We start from the raw sequence: 19014 nt of genomic DNA on the forward strand, positions 1-19014 counted from the left end.
ATTATCTATTTCCCCTCTTTAGTTTGCTGAAACTCTCCAGTCAAGTCCTGTTGGAATTTTAGCCTTCAATTATTAAAGGAGTCAAAGTGGTAAAAGTGCAAAAATAACAGGCTGGTGTTTAATGGTTGTGATAAATGGTGTTGGGAGTGGGAGTGGCAGCATGTGGCTGTTTATATTCTGCCCACATGCTGAAATTGATGAACACATTAGTTGTGTCACTGAGTTGGATTTAATCATTTACTTAGATTGTTTCTTGCTTGCATCTTTTTTCTCCGCTTTTCAAGATGATTTTGATGGACTTACAAAGTCTGACAGGCTCCTCTTTCCTCTGCTGAGGCAATGGGAAATACTCCAGTGACAGCATTGTTCAGGTTTCTCTCCTCCAGCACTTGACTTTACTCTGATTTGAGGAAGAGAGGGAGCTAGAGAGAGAGGGAGAGAGAGAGAGAAGAGGGGGGTGGAGGAGTGGTGATTGAGCGCAAAGGGGGCAGGACTTTTTCTCTCCGGGTCCTATTAAGAGCAAACTTTGTGTTTTTGTTCTCCAAGTTCAGCTCAGTGCTCTCCAGCCTGCACACAGTTCCTCTCTGCTGCTCTTTTTCCTTTTCCATTTTTTTTCCTCAATGGTTTTGTTTGCTCGCCTGTTGGTTACTACTGTGGGTTTTTTCATGGGGGATTTGGACACCGGGAGGATGCGCTTTTTGGAGGAACAAATAAAAGTTATCTCTTCGGACAGTCCGGGGTTGTTTTAGTGGATACATTGATGCTTTTCGGGTTGGAATGAACAATGGTGCGGATCCTTGGAGCTGTGGCCGGGGGCATGCTCTGGTTTCGGCTACTGTTGCTGTGCGTCGTGGAGTTGGAGCTGGGAGCCGGGGTTTCTACTTTCCAGGGTTTCTATCTTCCACCTGCGAACGGGTCGCTGCTCACACCTGCCCGGAGGACAGACGGGGTCGTGCGGACCATTGACCGGATTTACCACGGAGGAGGGAAGGTGGGCTACCTGGTGTACCTGGATGGGAGCCGGTTTCAGCTGGACATGGAGCGGGATGAGTCGGTGCTGTCGCATCACTTCAGCCCCCAGTATGTGCTCGCGATGATGAGGGACAGCCCTGCGCCTTTGCAGCGGGAATGCGCGTACCGCGGCACGGTGGACTCCAACCCGGAGTCCCTGGCCGTCTTCAACCTCTGCGGCGGAGGTCTCGAGGGCTTCTTCGCTGTGGACCACGCGCGCTACACCATCACGCCTATCATCAGGGCGAAGGGACACGAGCACGACGTGCGCGCCCTGCAGGACAAGGACGCGGAGAGCGCGCTCCATGTGTTCACGCGCGAGAGTTTCAGCTTCGAGGCCATGCGCGAGGGGCGCGAAAGCTGCGGGACGCGCGACGGGCGCAGAGGACGCAGGGATGCGGCGGGGAAACGCCGGCGCAGAGGTCGCGGGAAGGGGAGACGGGACAGAGAGAGGCTCGTGGAGGAGAGCGCAGATGACCACGGCGCACACGGGCGAACATGGTGGAGCCGGCTCGCCAAAGCGCCGGAGCATGGCGCGCGGAGCAAGAGGTCGGTCTCTCGCGCCAGGCACGTGGAGCTGCTCCTGGTAGCCGACGACACCATGACCAAGAAATACGGCAAAGACTTGAACCACTACCTGCTCACGCTGGCCTCCATCGCCTCCAAGCTGTACGGCCACGCGAGCATCGAGAACCCCATCCGGCTGTCGGTGGTGAAAGTGACCGTGGTGACGGAGAAGGAGAAGGGGCTCGAGGTGTCCAAGAACGCAGCGGCGACCCTGAAGAGCTTCTGCAAGTGGCAGAACCAGCAGAACCCGCTGGACGACGACCACCAGCACCACCACGACGCCGCCATCCTCTTCACCAGGCAGGTAAACAAACTTCCCCTCGCTCTCCGCACCTCCACCTGTCCGCTCCCGTCACCTGGCAGGCGCCTGGTTCGCCTCTCCGCCGTCCCACACAGCGGAGGAGAGGCGGCTTAGCGCCCCGGTGTGATGCCAAGCCGGCGCCGTGACGCCACAGTTTGTTTTTATTTTGATGGTGCACGCGGTGGCAGCTGTAGCTAATCCTCTGGCAGATTGAGCCTTGGGTGGCTTATTGCAAATAGCTTATAATAATAGCAGCAGGCTGGTGAAAATAACTGTCACATGTCACCCTTTTTATGTTGTTTTCCCCTTGAGCCGGTAAGTGACACATAAAGTGGTTATTTTAGCCACATTTGTATCAGCACAACATGTTTCCCACATGTACTTGATTATGTATGTTTTCTTTCTACTTCCGTTTCTCTCCTCTTCTTTCTGCTGAATCTTGTGCGTAATGCATCTGTAAAACTCCATAAAAACTGTATTTCCTGCGCCTGGTGTTTTTCTAGGCAGGGTCTTGTGTCTCCAGCCTCCCCCTCCCAGTCCCCTGACAGCCCAAAAGGCTCGAGGTCTGTGTGATCTGAGGCGCGTGCACGCACATTCTTCCCATGGTAGGAGGTTAGAAATCAGCTGCTGGATGCATTGCAGAAATATCCCTAAAACTCCCTTGAAACTGCAGTTAATTAGGTAGTCATCCCAGCCTTGCAATCCCTCCCTCCTTCTCTCTCTCGCTCTCTCTCATCACTCCAGTCTGCACATTTTTCCCCAGTTACTTTTCCAGCGTCTGTCAGCTGGGGCTGGGAGCTGTCAGAAAAACAAACACATCCACCCTGTGAGAAGCCCTACGTTTACCGAGACCACACTCATTTATCCCTTCTTTCACCGTCCCTTTCTCTCCTCCTCCATCCCTCCCTGCCGGCTTTAAAGCCGCAGGGCAGCAGCAAACCTACGAGCATTCTTCACCTTTCCGGGTGTGGCTTCATGGTGGTTTACCTCCAGTTGACGAGTCAGATAGCTCGCCTTGGGTTGCGGTGTGTTCAGCTCATGCAGGGTCTTGTCGTGGCCTGGGTGGGGGAGAAAAAAAAAGCAAGCACCAGTGGTATTAGCTCAGATCTCCTGGCATCGGGTGCAAGTTGGCGCCGTCATGCATTGGCAAGGCAGCTGGTAGTGCATACCTGAGGTCAGCAGGCTGGCATAGTGGCACAGTTTCCTGTGTGCCAAACACCTCGTGGTTCCTTACTAACCCTGTTGCCACTACACCTGCACAGGGAAGACTAAAAGGAACCCGGGCCATCCTCTGGTGGTTGGTTTTGGCAGGTCAGCAAGGTCAAGCAGGCATGGAAACAACAATCCAGATACCTCAAAGGCATCTTAACCATGCATACCCTGGAAAAACATCAACTTTTTGTATCTTTCAATTGATTTAAACTGCATTTTCATCTACAAGCAGTCTATGTTAGGGCTTTGTTATCTACCGTAAAGTCTGCAGAGTTTGCATGTGATTTTAGTTCTTTTTATAATAAGATACAACTTCCATCATAACAGCTGTTAATAAAAAGTAGTAGTATAACCGTCAGTCTCACCTGTTGCAGCACTTGCATAATACATAAACCTGTCTCCGGACTTTCACTGCCACCATCTCACCTTCACTATGAACGAGGAGGTCATACTGTAGATGTTACCTGTCAGCACAAGAAGCAGCTGATCCCACTTTGTTGTACACTATAATCATCTACTGTGGCCCCTGTAACACGGTACAGACATCTGAGCTGCTTTATGAGGCAGGTTCCTGATCCCTATCTGTTGCGTTTCTGCAGGACAAATGAGTTTAAATGCAGCTAATCTGTGTGCAGAATAAGCACATTGCTAATGCATGACTTGACTTTAGGGTCATGACCTTTTATAAGCTAAAGAAAGCAGCCACCACCTTACTTTAACTTTGACCTTTAAACTCTTTGGCTATTAAAGGCCATTTTCAGGAGTCTGTGTTTTGGCTGAGTGCTTAAATTGCTGTTACTTCACCTTGTCGATCATTAGAACAGCAGACGAGCAGGGCTGAGGTCTGTTTAAAGCTGCAGAAAAACAAACTTAAAGGTTTATTGCAACTCAGGTGTTACAAAGGAAAAAATGTGGAATGTGAAGATGCTGACATCTTGGAAAAAAATGGTTGCTGTGCCCTGTTCTTCAAGACAACCACTCTTTCATTTTGCAATCAATCATTTTGCAAGAATGGCTCCCTGATACAATGTCAAGAGCTGTGTGTTTTAAAAACAGGGCAGAGAAATTAGAGTTTCCATTGACAGCATGCCAGTCAGGAAACACATTTGTTTGGCTCAGGTGCCTCATACCTTGCATGCTACATTTTGGATTAAAAAAGAAAGAAAAAGCAGTTTGATGTATGAGGCGTGCTAATACGTTAACTATTTTCTCAGGGCTTTCTGAGGACAATAACTGTGGTTATAACCCCAGTGGAAACTTTACACGAAAAGACAAACATGGATAGATTCAGTTCAGATGTGCTGCAGCAGTGGGTGGTGTGAAGTTATCCCACAGTCCTGTCAGATAAACCTACATAAATCATGTTAGAAATGTACAACACTATTTGTTACTGCTACACAGGCAATATTTAAACCGTTTTTACTTTTAGCAGTCAATTTTAAGTATATGCTTTAGTTTAAGCTATATATTTCAACTGTTTATTCATTTTCTTTAAGCTAATATTTCAGCTTTTTAGGCCTCATTAGGCCTAGTTTTAGCTATATCTGTTAACTTTTTAACCGTTACTTTAAGTTATACAGCTATATCTTTCGTTATCTTGGGGTACCCCTTGATTGTGAATCTCTGTTACAGGATGTTCTGCCTACTGTCCCATTGTGTTGACCATCAGAGGTGTCAAACAGTAGTTTATATAAGAAAAAGGTTATTTATATAACCTTTTTTGTTTGTGTATTTGGAGCTACTGTAGAGTAGAACCTGATTATTGTAGTCCGCTGGACTAGAACTGAAGCTTATTGAAGACTTTGTGACTGTGAAGTCAGACCAGTCCATTGTTCCCAGAGGAGAGAGGAGAGGAGGGGGGGCAGCAGGAGAGCACTGGGTTGGAGGGAACTCGTTTCTTTGTGGTCAGGTCCAATTACTCCAACACCCCGTACCCGCAGTGAGCTGACCCGTGTGGTGTCACCCTGTTCCACACATACCAGCACCGGAACAAAACAACGGGCACATTGAGGGGACTCGGGACCCTTCTCAGTGTATCTGTGTACATGGGAACATTAAATGTTATGCATGGCTGTGTTTGCTTGTTGTGAGACAAAGCCCTACTGTAAGGTGGACAGAGAGCTGCAGAGCAGTGGAGATCTTGACATGCATATTGCTTCATGCTGCTTTAGTATTTGTGATATTAGACAGCGATATTGAAGTTTTGACCATTTCAACCTTAGCCACTATTAGATTTGTGATAATATCCGCCAATTATAAAATTTTATTTTGTTTTTTTTTGGCATTTAGCTGACTGTGATATGAGGAAACCATATTATCATCATATGATTCCATAGAAAAGGTTTGCAGAAAACGGTCCTTATGTAATGATGATTGATGTAGGATACACTCTAATGTAGTACCTATACACAATTCATTTCCTCCACAAGTGTTAAACAAATAGTTATGTCATTTAGCCTCTTACAGTGAATGTGGGAATGTGCACATGTGTAAAGTTCAGACTCCTCCCTTTCCTGTGCACTTGTCTCCCTCCTCCTCTTCGTGTTTGTGTCTGTACATTAAAGTGTACATTTCCCAGCCCTCGCCCACCGCTCACAGCTAGCCCCTCTATTTGTTTTAACTGTTCTTGATATTTCACACATGCTTTACTTCGTCTGGTATATGTTGACAACCTGCAGACAGCTCTTGAATCCCGAACCCTCGACCCCAGCCCCGGGTCTGTCGGCATACACGACTGGCCAGAGAGAGTTCCTTCTGCCCGGTAACAACACATGGGGCCTCACTCTCTTCACACTGTGATGCATCGGTGACTTTAAACGGCACTCCTGTTTGCAATCATGGTCTGAAGTTTGCTTTGAGCACTGACCTTAGGCTGGTTCATGCTTTTATAAATCAACCTTGTGCTTTCCTCTCTTGTCTTCTTGTGAATAGATCACAGTGCAACCTTTGATACTGCAGACTGTGACTTCTTCTTAGAGGAATTTTTAGAAATTTGAGTCTCAAGGGGCCAGCGCTTATCTGATTCCACTCCTATCTGAGGGGATTGTTTTATATAATACTGTCGCATCTTCCTGTTCTCAAACTCCTCTTTGTTTTAAAGGTAAATTAAACCGCTTTACACACCATCCCAACTTCTTCAGAATCAGAGTGGTAAGATTAAATTCGGTGTTCCACAGGGATCAGCACTGGGACCACTTTTGATTGGTGCACATCATTGACTGTTGAATAAAAGAAGAAGATGTAGTTACTGTGATGTCACACATTAGTTTGTTGACTGCTATTATGACTGACTTCTTTTTTCAACCAATAGAGTCGCCCCCCAAAATGCAGGTTTAAGGAATTCCGCATTGGTGAGGTTGTATTCGTTATAGTGGTGCTTGAGCATGCTATGCTAACATCTTCAAAGCAACAGCTCACCTGCTGATGCTAACCATCTTAGCTAAATGTGTTCACATGCTAACATTTTCTGAATAGTATTAGGTAGGACAAGATCTGTGGCTAGAATTGCTAAAAAGTACAATATTAATGGAATTTGAGTAAAAAGTAGCATGAAAATTAAATCATTTAACAATCTGTCAGTCACTGGTGATCAATCATTAGAGACCTGTCGAGTTGGTGTAGCTGCTTTTTGTTGCTTTTGATTAGCAGGTTTGTTGAAATCAGTCTGCAGGGTGTTTTCATCACACGGAGTGAGCTAAACTCACTCTGCAAGAGGGATTTTAGTGAGTGTGTGTGTCTGGGTCTGGCTGGCTGTTTGTTTAACACAGGCCTTGGCTTAGATCGCAAGTGGTTGTGTTACACACACACACATACACACATAGAGAGCTCTGATCACCTCCTGACCTTCACTACCAGCTTGCCACCTGTTCTCCTGTTATTTCTGCCAATATTTCTGTAACTCCTTGTTCTCTCAGTTCTTCTCTTTAATTTCCTGCATCCCTCCATCCTTTCCCCTCTAGCGTCTGATTCCTGTACTTGTTTCTCTTTCCCTCCCTCTTTTTATGCCTGTGTTAGAAGCCTTTTACGGAAAAACAAAGTTGGTGGAAGAAAGAAGTAAACAATGCATAGACAGATATGTGAAGGGGGTATGTCAGGTGTGTTCTTTTTACACGTCACCATTTATTTTCTAACAGGAGAGTCCAATTTTCCACCCACGTGTTCCCTGTTACACTGAAATCTGTGTGTACGAGAGAGATCGAAACAAAAACAGCTCTCGTACTAGAGCCAGGGAGGGGGTGAATGAATAAATAAATGAAATGGAGGGAGGTGTGAAGAGCGTCGGGGTGAAAGAGTGTGGGAAAGAGGGAAAGAGAAACATACAAAATATAAAGAAAAACGTCTCTATACATTCTCACTGTCTGCCTAAAAACAAACAGGCTTTCTTCTAATGTTTTCGCTTGTAGGAATGCAGCATGCATACAGTGAGTGTTTGACTTTCTCTTTGTTTGCTTCTTGTTTATCCTGCAGTTAATTGGCAAAAGCAGGCACTCTCTTCCTTTTTTTCTGTATTTATTTGTGAGTGTACCATGCATATTAAATTGTACATGCTTGCATTTAGATATGCGACTAATGTTCATGTATGTCCATATTTATATGCATGTATAGTAACGTGCATGTGTAATTGCGTGTGTGTGGAGTGTGTGTGAAGCGGTCCCACCCAGTCAGTCATGTGTGTGAGCGCAGAACACAAGACAGTTTGTTCCAAACCGGCCCGCCGGGAACGGGTAAACACCCTCCCCAGAGAGCCTCTCACACACGACCCAGCAGGCCTGTCAGCACCACTTAACATGACGATTCATCCTCTCCACGGGAAATACCATACGTTTATGTGTGTCTGTAGGCTGAAATGCACATTTTAAGCGAGCTCTACTGCATTTTGAATCTGTACTCTCGTGCACACAGGCTCACGTACGTGCATCTCATGTGACGTTACGATTCATTCATCGATCCCTGCACTCAGCTGGGCCAATCAGTGCACCCGAGGCCTCATCTGCATGGACATGTGTGGGAATCAAAACAAAGATCAATACTGTGTACTCTGGCACCCCGTGAGGCAGACAGAGATGATAGAGGCAGAGGAAGGAAGCGGCTGTTAGAAGCAGTGGGAGACAAAAAGGGGCACTCCATCAATTTTACATATCAAAAATCTCCAGGAAGTTCTGCTCAGCTTGTGAAAACTCTTGAAAATGACTCAACTGACATAACTTGAATATCTCAGCTTGGACTTGGTGATGTTTTTAATGGAGTGTCTGCGTTACAAGCTGCAGTTGTGGAGTTTTAGAGTCTCTAAAGTGTTGCATAATGGGAGGTGTTGTGTGTAGTGTGTTTGGAACGTGGAGCTGAACAAGAGGGAGTATTTCCTAAATTCCTGAAGAATGGGGGATGATTCATAGGGTCTTTCACAAAGACATAGCAGGACAAATATCCATCCAATTTCAAGACAATGATGTACATCGACTTTGTTTTATGTTGCATCCAGTCCAAGGTGATTTGGGCGTTAAAATCGTACATTTTTGGAATAGTTTTCCATGGATGGATTATTAACCGACCTACTGGGCCAAGGAGCCCAAAGTGTCAGAGGCTTCACTGGCCTTCATATGCAATATGTCACTCAAAGAGTGACATATTGCATATGATGTGGTCGGTCATATGCTGCTTTGCATATGACCCACCACTGTAACACACAAAAATACCATAAAAGACTACAAAGATAGCAAAACAACTACAATGCATCCAAAACAACTAAAAGAGAGACTCACAACAGCTACAAAGACACAGAATGACTACAAAAATGACAAAACACAGCAAAATAAGTACAAGGCATGCAAAACAGCTGCCAAAGAGACTCACAGAATGACTACAAAAGAGACTACAAAAATGCAAAACAACTACAGAGAAACAAAATTACCACATGCAAAAATACAACAAACAGACACAAAACCACAAAGAGATGTGACGACAAACGAAGACAGTTTTACATGTTTTGTGTTTACTGTTTTGAGAAAAGTTAGAGAAGGTTTTCCACATTTATTGATCAAGTATTTTGTTTTTCCAGGACCTCTGTGGCCACCACTCCTGCGACACCCTGGGCATGGCGGATGTTGGCACCATCTGCTCTCAGGAGAGAAGCTGCGCCGTCATCGAGGACGACGGGCTCCACGCTGCGTTTACTGTCGCACATGAGATAGGTAGGCATGGATACACACACACACACACACACACACACCAACAAACAAGATCCTAACAGGCTGAGACCTGCACATGCACAGCTGTCAGCAGATCTATCTCACTGATTAATATCTGGAGTATTGTCTGATGTCATGCACCTGATAGCTGGTATGTTTTCTTTTCTCATTCTTGCTGCATGTGCAAACATCGCTCCTCTCATTCTTATCAACTCATCGTTTCTATCCAGGTCACCTGCTCGGTTTGTCTCACGATGACTCAAAGTTCTGCGAGGAGCGTTTCGGAGTGAACAGCGACAAGCGGCTCATGTCCTCCATCCTCACCTCCATCGATGCCTCCAAACCCTGGAGCCGCTGCACCTCAGCTACCATCACAGACTTCTTTGATGATGGCAACGGTGAGTGTGGGAGAAAATGCACAATAAAGCACGGGGGAAATAAGGGGTTGTTCTTTTAACTGTGAGAACGTTTCCCCAGCCAGTAGGAGTTTTATCAACAAATTGCATCCATGTGGACTTGTAATAGCCTTTCTCCCACAGTACCTATCACTGAGAGCTGTTTACTACCAAACAAAGCTGTAAGCTCTGTTAAAAGAGAGTTATTTACAATCCTATTAACTTCTTAAAGCGTGTAGTTGCAATGCAGCCAAAGACAGATCTTTGGCAGGGAATTCAAGATGAGTCATTCTTTATAAGTAGTGTCATTCATTAGGGTGATAAAGTATTGACATTCCGTTTAAATAACGCCACCACTTTAGACATAATTCATGCAGCAGCATCATTTCAAGCTTGTCAGTGTCCGCTCCAGCACTTTTATGAAGTGATACAGGCGTCATTTGGCAGCAGACTAAAATAAACGTTGATGCACCAAGAGTATGCATGTTGCAGCACTTTTTTTTTTAACATGCTCCCCTTCTTCTTTCCTGCAACAGCCGAGTGTCTCCTAGACTCTCCCCGTGTGCCCCTGCTGGGCCCTGAGGAGCTCCCAGGGCAGAGCTACGACGCCGTCCGCCAGTGTCGCCTCGCCTTCGGCCCCGAGTACACCGTCTGTCCCGGCATGGACGTGTGTTCTCGCCTGTGGTGCGCCGTGATCCGTCAGGGACAGATGGTGTGTCTGACCAAGAAACTGCCGGCCGTGGAGGGAACGCCCTGCGGGAAAGGACGCATCTGCCTGCAGGGAAAATGTGTGGACAAGACCCGCAAGAGACACTACTCAGTGAGTGCTATCAGAATATGGAGGACATGGAGATAGAAGGGGACTAAAAAAGGACTAAAATCCAAAATAGATTCCTTATTATAGTTCAAAAACTGATATTTTAAGAGCTCATTTCCAAACTTGTCTGTGTGAGACAAATATAAAAAGTAATATACAGTACACAGGGCAGCTATTATGAAGGAAAAAGATGAAGTAGAAAGAAAGAGAGCGACATTTGAAAAGGAATAATGTCATTGTGTGGTCTGCTTTATTTATGCCACTGCTGATCTGTGCTATTTGTTCTCTTGGCCTCGCTTAAACAGTTCTAAATTGAATTTGGCCTTAATGTCTGAAAGGACCAGATCTGTTTTTGGCAGGCTGCGTGCGTGTTGAGCATGGAAAGTCACAAAGAATGGGAAAAGAATATTTTCTTTGTGTTTATTTGTCACATGATATTTGACAGGTCTGACTCGATCCTTGGCAGACAACTGTATGTGTGGATCCCGCCCAACTTCTGACTCGCTTCATTTCCACAGCCTCGTCTGAAGACCAGTTTACTGCTCAGAGCAACATTAAGCCCCTCCATTTTAGCCTTCAGAATCTTTTATCCTCCATATATATTTCTTGCAGTATGATTGCAGATTAAGTGGCTTTCACTGTGGAAATAAATACTCAGCAGTGAAACTACATGGAAACGCTGTGCAGAACTGTAGCATTATAAAATCTCATAAAGTGTTAAATGCTACTTATCCAGTCATTTTTATCACTGATGACTCATGTAGTGTTGGCTGGAAAAAAATAAGAACCTTAAGAATTTCATTCAGGCTGTTCCTCAGGGGAAGCATGTGAGCAGTTTCACCACAGAGTCAGTCATGCTGTCTTAATGAGCCGCTTTATCACAAGGGGATAGCCTCGTTCACTTTCTCTGTCTCTTTTCCACACCACAATGCAAGCCATATTTTCCTTTATCACAAATCTGTCTCCAAAGGGCTTTCCCTGTGACACGTGGCTTGGCCAGCAACCACTTTGACTTCCAACATGTCTGATAAGCGCTAATTGTCCTCTCTCATCTCCTCTTTCTTTCCTCTGCATCCCTCTCTCCTCTCTGATCTCTCCTCTGCTGTCATTACTTATGTCCTCTTTCATCTTCACTCCTCTCCTCCCTCTCCCAGGCGTCCAACCACGGCAGCTGGAGTTCCTGGGGTCCTTGGGGTGCGTGCTCCAGAACTTGTGGAGGCGGGGTGCAGTTTGCCCAACGCCTGTGCAACAACCCGCCACCACGAAACAACGGGCGCTACTGCACGGGGAAGAGAGCCATCTATCGGTCCTGCAATGTCATGCCATGTCCAGCTTCAAGTGAGTGTAGCAGGCTGAGAATGCATCAATCAGATGTTTATTCATCATACTAAATATGTTCTCTTTTAATGCAACTTCTCTCCAGATAAGAATTACCGGCAGGAGCAATGTGAGGTGCGCAACGGCCCGCAGACGGATCCTAAAGGGGTGAAGACGTTTGTCGAGTGGGTACCCAAGTATGCAGGAGTCCTCCCTAAAGATGTGTGCAAGCTAACCTGCAGAGCAAAAGGAACAGGATACTATGTGGTGTTCTCCCAGAGGGTGAGTTTTTATTTTGAGAAGAGGAAGTGTATTTAATGGAAAATAAAAGATTGCAAATTGATTTTGTGGCTGTTCGTCTCCAGGTGGTAGATGGGACGGAGTGTCGTCCTTTCAGCAGCTCCGTGTGCGTGAAAGGGAAGTGTGTGCGGACGGGCTGCGACGGCATCATCGGCTCCAAGCTCCAGTTTGATAAGTGTGGTATATGTGGAGGGGACAGCACAGGGTGTATACGGGTTGTAGGCAACTTCACCAAGAAGAGGTAAGAAAAGGACAGGACTGTGCTTTTTATATTTTTATATTATAGGAGCAAAAATGCATGTACAGAGATTTGCACACATGCATCAGAGAGGATGAAATAATAATGTTACATGCATGTGATGTGAACATGAAGACTTGCATTATTTTGGACGTTTGGACCTTCTTGCATAGCCTAGAAACTCACCGATTATTAAGATAAACTTGACCTTTGATGCAAAGCCTGCAATGGATTCGTACTGATCTGACCTCTAATCTACTTACTCCTGCCAAACAGTAAGGGCTACACTGACGTGGTGAAGATCCCTGCAGGCTCCACCCACATCAAGGTCCGTCAGCACAAGGCCAAGGACCAGACCCGCTACACCGCCTACCTGGCCCTCCGACGGCCCAACAACGAGTACCTCCTAAACGGCAAGTTCATGATCTCCACCTCTGAGACAATCATTCCACTCAACGGTTCTGTGCTCAACTACAGCGGCTGGAGCCAAAGGGACGAGTGGCTCCACAGCATGGGTCCCGGGGCCCTTCAAGAAGCCTTGGTGATCCAAATTCTAGCAACAGACGCTAAAAAGCCATTAGATGTTCGTTACAGCTTCTTCATGCCCCGCCGGACGGCCCCACAGCAGCCGTCAGCTCCACTCATCCCCAAACCAAAGTCCACCTCAACACAAAGTACCACAACCACGACGAGAACCTCCACCACCACCACCACCAGTAGCACCACTACAACCTCCTCCGCTCCCCCTGCCCTGGCCCCAAGGCCACCCACAGCTCCAGGTCCCCCCACCCCAACCTCAGGGCCCCGCTGGGTAACAGGGTCCTGGATGACCTGCTCCAGGACTTGTGACACAGGCTGGCAGAGCCGGACAGTGCAGTGTAAGGACCAGGATGGGAAACTATCCAAGGGCTGCACGTTAAGTGCCAGACCCTCCGCCTTTAAACACTGTCTGGTGAAGAAATGTTGAGGCTGCCAGAGAGGGAAAAGGATTCATGAGGCAAGATCCAAGATGAATCTGTACGTCTGATAAAGGTCTCAAGTGCTGGATGTAGGACTATGGACCAATGAATTTAAGAACCTTTAACATGACTGTGAATGTTGGCTGAAAGAGCCTGGACCAGATCCACAGAGACTCAGAGACAGATTGTTGTGGATGTACCAGAGGATTGTCCTGGAATCACAGTAGCTATGCAGAGCACCAGTGGAGCGGAGGACAGTATCCGTCTGGCCCTGGCATAGCTGACGACTTCAATTGCATGTCATTTCCACATGGACAGTAACTGATTGTCTTTACGTCAGTCTCCAAACCCTGGAGGCTTAGTGTGTGTTGCCCTGTAATGGCATGCCTGTCGTGTTTTTTATGCTATTCCATGTGTTCTAATCACTGTGGGGATTTGGAAGTTGCAACCCCTTTGTCTTTCGTCATGAGTGTGTCCGAGACAAGAGCCCCAACGACGGGAAGCACTCGTTATTCACTGTGTCGTCTTTCCTGCCTGCAGGGTAGCTCTGTCCCACGTCCATCATATGACATCCCTTATTACTCCTGGACATTTCAGTCTCTGAACAACTCATAGAAGTCGTTACAGGCAGTATGTTGAAAGGATGACCTCACCGGATGGTAGGTAATCCTTGTAACAACTGCTAAGACACCAAAACAGGTTTGTTCCATCATGAACAAGAAGGTACTCGTGATTCGATCAAATTTTGAGAGTTCTGACTTAGCCTAGCTACACCCTTCCATTAAAACCTTTTTTCACACAAGAAGAATGCCTTTGCAGGACTTTGCAGTTACATAAACAGAAACATCTTTGTGACGAAAGATGCTTTCACGCGGAGCAAGCGAACCAATCATAAGCCTCCGCTGATGATGTATTTGAAAACCACAACTTATTTCTGATTGTGGATCATGAAACACCATCTCAAAAACTTTTTGAGTATTGAATATATTACTGAACAAAAACATCTTGCCCACCATGTTCCCAGAAATAATTACAGACATCTTCATAAGCACATTTTCTTTTAAGGTTAAGTTTTACGGCGGTTATCAAATCACCAGTGTTGTTTGAAAGGTTATTCCAATAATTCACCTCAAGTGCTCGAGTTTTCATGAAAACCAGGCAAATAGTTTTTCATAATCCTGCAAACAAACAAATCCTGTAAAATTGCACCAACTTAAGTGCATCTTTGCAGTCTTATTTCCTTATCTTCTGATTGCCTACCAATATTTCTCCTGGAGAAGATTTTATGAGCCACTCAGTGACAGAAATGTCCAAGTTGCAGGAGATCAACATGCATATGATGGTCCTGGAGCAGCGCTACCCACATGCCCTGACTACAAGCAATCTGTGTTTTTATTTGACTGATCTGTCCAGCTGAAAAGTGAGAAGCAGCACAGAAAGAAGGGACGACTGATGATAAACTATTTCCCATAGTGGTGACCAAGAATGAACGGGTGACTGAACCCAAACATTTGGTAAATGGTTTGTGCATTGCATCCAGGGTCCAGTCAGTCTTAAAGGTACTTCTCTGCTCGTGTTCTTAAAAAGTTTCTCCGCTCCTGTGCAGCATGGAAACGGTAGCATCGTGTGATGGAAAAGTAGCGTATATTGGCCTTCAGAGGACAAACTTTAAACAGTTAAATTGACAAAGGGGCAAAGTAACTATGACACTCCTTAAAATTTACGGAGGTTAATGATGACTTACAGGTTTGGGGCAATGCTTGATTATATGGTATGTTTGTGTGTGTGTGTGTGTGTGTGTGTGTGTGTGTGTGTGTGATATGTGCGAGCGGTATGTATGCATCAGCCCTCATGTCTTATTGTGGCAGTCATTACCTGTTTGTTTGTCTGTTTATCTGTTTAGGAAGCAATGCTAATATGACAATGTGTGCCCTGGATACTCGCAACGACAGCAAGGGAGATACTAATGCAGTCATTAATGTCCTTTTGCAATTCAACTCTTTCTTCATTCTTTCTTTTAATCACTCATTCTCTATTTGCAAGTTATTGTTTTAATCGTCTCCAACCCTGATGGGCGGTGTTTGCCACACTTCTGTTTAGATTGTGCCACAGAATGGATGGTTTTGAAGGGTTAGTTCACCCAGGTTTTAAGATATCAATAGTGCCAATCTTCAGCAGAAACGTGTAACTCAGACAATCTACAAAAATACACATTACGCACATACGCCATTTTCTTGCCGAGAAACTGTTTAGAACATTGATACCTCACATGGCTGTCATTAAAATGTGAAGCTGGAACCAGGAAGTGGTTAGCATAGCTTAGCATAATGACTTGAAGTAAGGAAAAGCAGCTAGCTTGGATGTGTCAAAAGATTAAAAAATATGCCTGCCAATGTCTCTTGATTAAAATGTCATATTTTGCTTGTTTAATCTCATCTAAAGTGTAAAAACGACAACTTCCCTTTTTACGGTTTTAATGCTAAGCTAACAGTCTGCTAGTGTTAGCTTTATATTGAATTTACAGATCCTTAGTGAGTGAGGTATTGATTTTCTAGTCTAATTCTCAAGAAAGTGAATAATACCTTTAAAAATATATATGTATTACTCCACCTAGGTTTAGTAAAAAAAGAACAATGTTTTTTAAACTGGGTGAACTTATCCTTTAAAATCTTCCTCAAAATCTCACAATATCATGTAATAATTTGGTCATTTATTAAGGAAACATGTTGACAGTGTACATTACATATCAAATAGGCTTTTTTTCAAATACTTTCTATGTTTTCTCATGTGGCAAACATCACCCATCTGACACCTGTGCAGGAGAAAACAAACCACAAGAAAAGTTTTCAGATGGTACATGACCCCGGGTCAACATACCACTCACACACTGTCCTCTCTTCTTCCCTCACACATTCAGATTTATTTACACAATGTAGACATTTTTGTACAATGAGTAGATCTATCATATATGTGTTAGTATTCAACCATATTTACACAGAAATGTACACATAGAGACACTGAAACAATCCATCAGATCCACAGAATTTTCAGAAACCCTCTCTCTCACACACACACACCACAAACACACACACACACACACACACACACACACAACCGACTCTTCCGGTGGGGAAACCCCTCTCGCTGAACGACAGAAACACAGCACTGAACTTGTAATTTATTGTTTGTACAACTGGTATGTGTGAATAAAAAAAAAACAATGAGATGAGTTTTATTTATTATAGTAATTTTGTATCAAATTACTATTTAACTTAGGAATATGACTGTGCAGAATCATTCCTTTGTAAGAATATAGTGTTTCTTTTCTAGTCATCCACATGAATATATGTACATAAAATCTATATATTTAAATATCTTTGTGTCTGTGTTGTTAATTTTTTCACTGCATTAATGATTTATTGACTGTCATTGCAGCCGGGGAATGAGTGAGTGTAATGGCGCAGCATCAGCACTTTGAACCGTTATTTTGTGTCTCTCATATTGTCATCGTCAGTAGCTGTGTTACCAGTTTTGAAGCAAAATTGAGAATAAAATCAATTATTTTTTATTCAAATAAAAAAATATGCGAATTAGTGACGTTTAGAGCGAATAAACAAAGCTGCAGTAACGTACTTAGGTCAGAAGATGGCCGTGTTATGTGTTGCTGTAGGCTAATCTGCCAGTAAACAGAAGAAGAAGAGAAATCAACAACAAAAAGGTTGCTAATTGGACAACTTTGAGCAGAGACCTCAAAAGTTTTATTGAATTTTGGTGTTTCCATCAAGCTTTTCTCATGCAAATCTACAAAATGTGCATAGGAATTTGTTGATGGAAACTTGACTACTGTCAACAAGTTCTTGCACAACATTTTGCACTAGATTCTGTTTTAAACATATAGGAATGTTTTTCTGTCTATCTATTTCAACTTGATTGTTCGTTAATTTATACAGAAATCAAATCTGTCTCTTCGAACAACCTGCATCGGTCTTTGACTGCAGGCACTGAGAATAGCACACACAGGACCGAAAATGTGCATTTATAGTGGGGTGAAACAGCAAGTGGACAAGTGCATTTGATTGTTGTGTCAGACAGTAAGTCCTGCATATTATGCCTTTAAATTTTTAACAGTAAAATACTCATCATGCACAGCAGCCCTTTTGAATATGTCTTCTACAGTATTTCAAATACAATAAACATCATTGATTGACATCACTTTTTTTTTTGTTTATTGATATGGCAAATATTAGATTACAAAAGCTTTTAATTGCAATACTCTGTTTAGTTTCCTGTCATACTGTAGTTCAGTGGTCAAAGAAGTATCCAGATCTTTTAAGTAAAAGTACTAATACCACACTGTGAAATTACTCCACTACAAGTAAAAGTCCTGCATTCAAAACTTACTTAAGTAACAGTACAAAAGTGTTAGCATAAAAATATTTAAATTATAACAAGTAAAAGTACTCCGGATGCAGAATGCCCCCAATCAGATTGTTACATGTATTCGAAATATTTTCTTGTATCATTATTATTGATGCATTTACGTTAGCAGGATTTACTGTTGTTGGAGTAGGGCTAATTTTAACTACTAAATATAATTTTATGTGGTTCAATTTGTAAAAATGTGAAATAATTTTTTAATGTATCATGTTTTTTATGTTTAATCTGCACCTGAAAAGTAACTAAAGCTGTCAGCTAAATGTAGTGGAGTAAAAAGTGCAATAATTGCCTCAAAATTTAGAGGAGTAGAAGTTTAAAGTGACATAAAATGGAAAGATGTAAAGTACCCCAGAATTATTCTTCATTCTTATTGAGTAAATGTACTTAGTAACACCCCACTACTGCTGTTGTTTGACCATAAACAAATCTCAAGTATCAGGGTGGCACTTGATTCAGCTCTAGATTGAAAAAGAGCAGCTTTAACTTCTTCTTATTCCAGCCTGAAGCCTCAGTTAAAAGCTACATTAGGACAATAGAGTTTGATTTTTAGTTTCTTATTGGTATGAGTCAACAAATGCCAGTCGTCAACATAAATTTACAAATTTGAAAACTTTAATGCAAGTTTAGTTTAAATGGAGATGAATAGTTCGTTTTCATCTATCAATCAGATGTCTTCAAACATCCAAATATCCCCTGGTTATCATCTCCTTTATTTACAACCTGTATTTCTGACCCAGTATCAATCATCTCAAACAGAGATATTAGTGCACCGTGGCTGCCTCCCTGTGGTCAGCGGCTCACTGCTCTTATTTTTCCAAATTCCCAAATGTGATGCTAAAGCGCCACCTGCCGGCCAAACGTGTAATTGCACCATCGAGTGATGGAAAATCCCTGCAGCGGTGTGGGAAATTTCCATAACTCGTGCCTACCATCTACTGCCAAATCATGAAATTACAACTATTCGCTTTTTCTGACTTGTTGCTTTTAAGGTGGACTTTCATGATCTGACTGATAGCGATGTTTGTTCTAGTGCGTCAAAAGTTGCACACTGCAGTGGAAAAAGTGCCAGTAAGCTCTCTAGGGTGACTTACAGATTGTCATATACTGTTTAAAATGTATTACACCACTCCAGTGTCTCCTCAAAATGATAATATTATGAGATATTATTATATTTTCGCTATAATTTTATCATTGTTTCATACATATTTTGAATTTGCTGCAATTTCAGGTTTATATGATGTGAAATGCTTCCAAATATTGAAATATTACTTTAGT

At 43.7% G+C, this 19014-nt stretch overlaps 1 protein-coding gene across 1 annotated transcript; it reads left to right on the plus strand.

Annotated features, from left to right (window-relative positions):
- Positions 1 to 563: 563 nt before the first annotated feature.
- LOC131963092 (A disintegrin and metalloproteinase with thrombospondin motifs 5) lies at positions 564 to 16805 on the plus strand. The gene is made up of 8 exons (XM_059328232.1): positions 564 to 1882; positions 9147 to 9279; positions 9507 to 9674; positions 10208 to 10491; positions 11643 to 11826; positions 11912 to 12087; positions 12171 to 12346; positions 12620 to 16805. Exons 1-8 carry the CDS (start codon positions 785 to 787, stop codon positions 13308 to 13310), a joined length of 2910 nt encoding a protein of 969 aa, XP_059184215.1. The 5' UTR covers positions 564 to 784; the 3' UTR covers positions 13311 to 16805.
- The last annotated feature ends 2209 nt before the right edge of the window (positions 16806 to 19014 follow it).

The sequence above is a fragment of the Centropristis striata genome, chromosome 24 (assembly GCF_030273125.1).
Source record: "Centropristis striata isolate RG_2023a ecotype Rhode Island chromosome 24, C.striata_1.0, whole genome shotgun sequence".
Lineage (NCBI taxonomy): Eukaryota > Metazoa > Chordata > Actinopteri > Perciformes > Serranidae > Centropristis > Centropristis striata.

What these genes read in the sequence shown, in the direction of transcription:
- LOC131963092 (XM_059328232.1), top strand. Translation starts at nt 785, where the DNA reads ATGGTGCGGATCCTTGGAGCTGTGGCCGGGGGCATGCTCTGGTTTCGG. An exon ending in CTTCTTTGATGATGGCAACG is followed by an intron (nt 9,675 to 10,207) that starts GTGAGTGTGGGA and finishes TTCCTGCAACAG; the next exon opens with CCGAGTGTCTCCTAGACTCT. An exon ending in ATGTGGTGTTCTCCCAGAGG is followed by an intron (nt 12,088 to 12,170) that starts GTGAGTTTTTAT and finishes GTTCGTCTCCAG; the next exon opens with GTGGTAGATGGGACGGAGTG.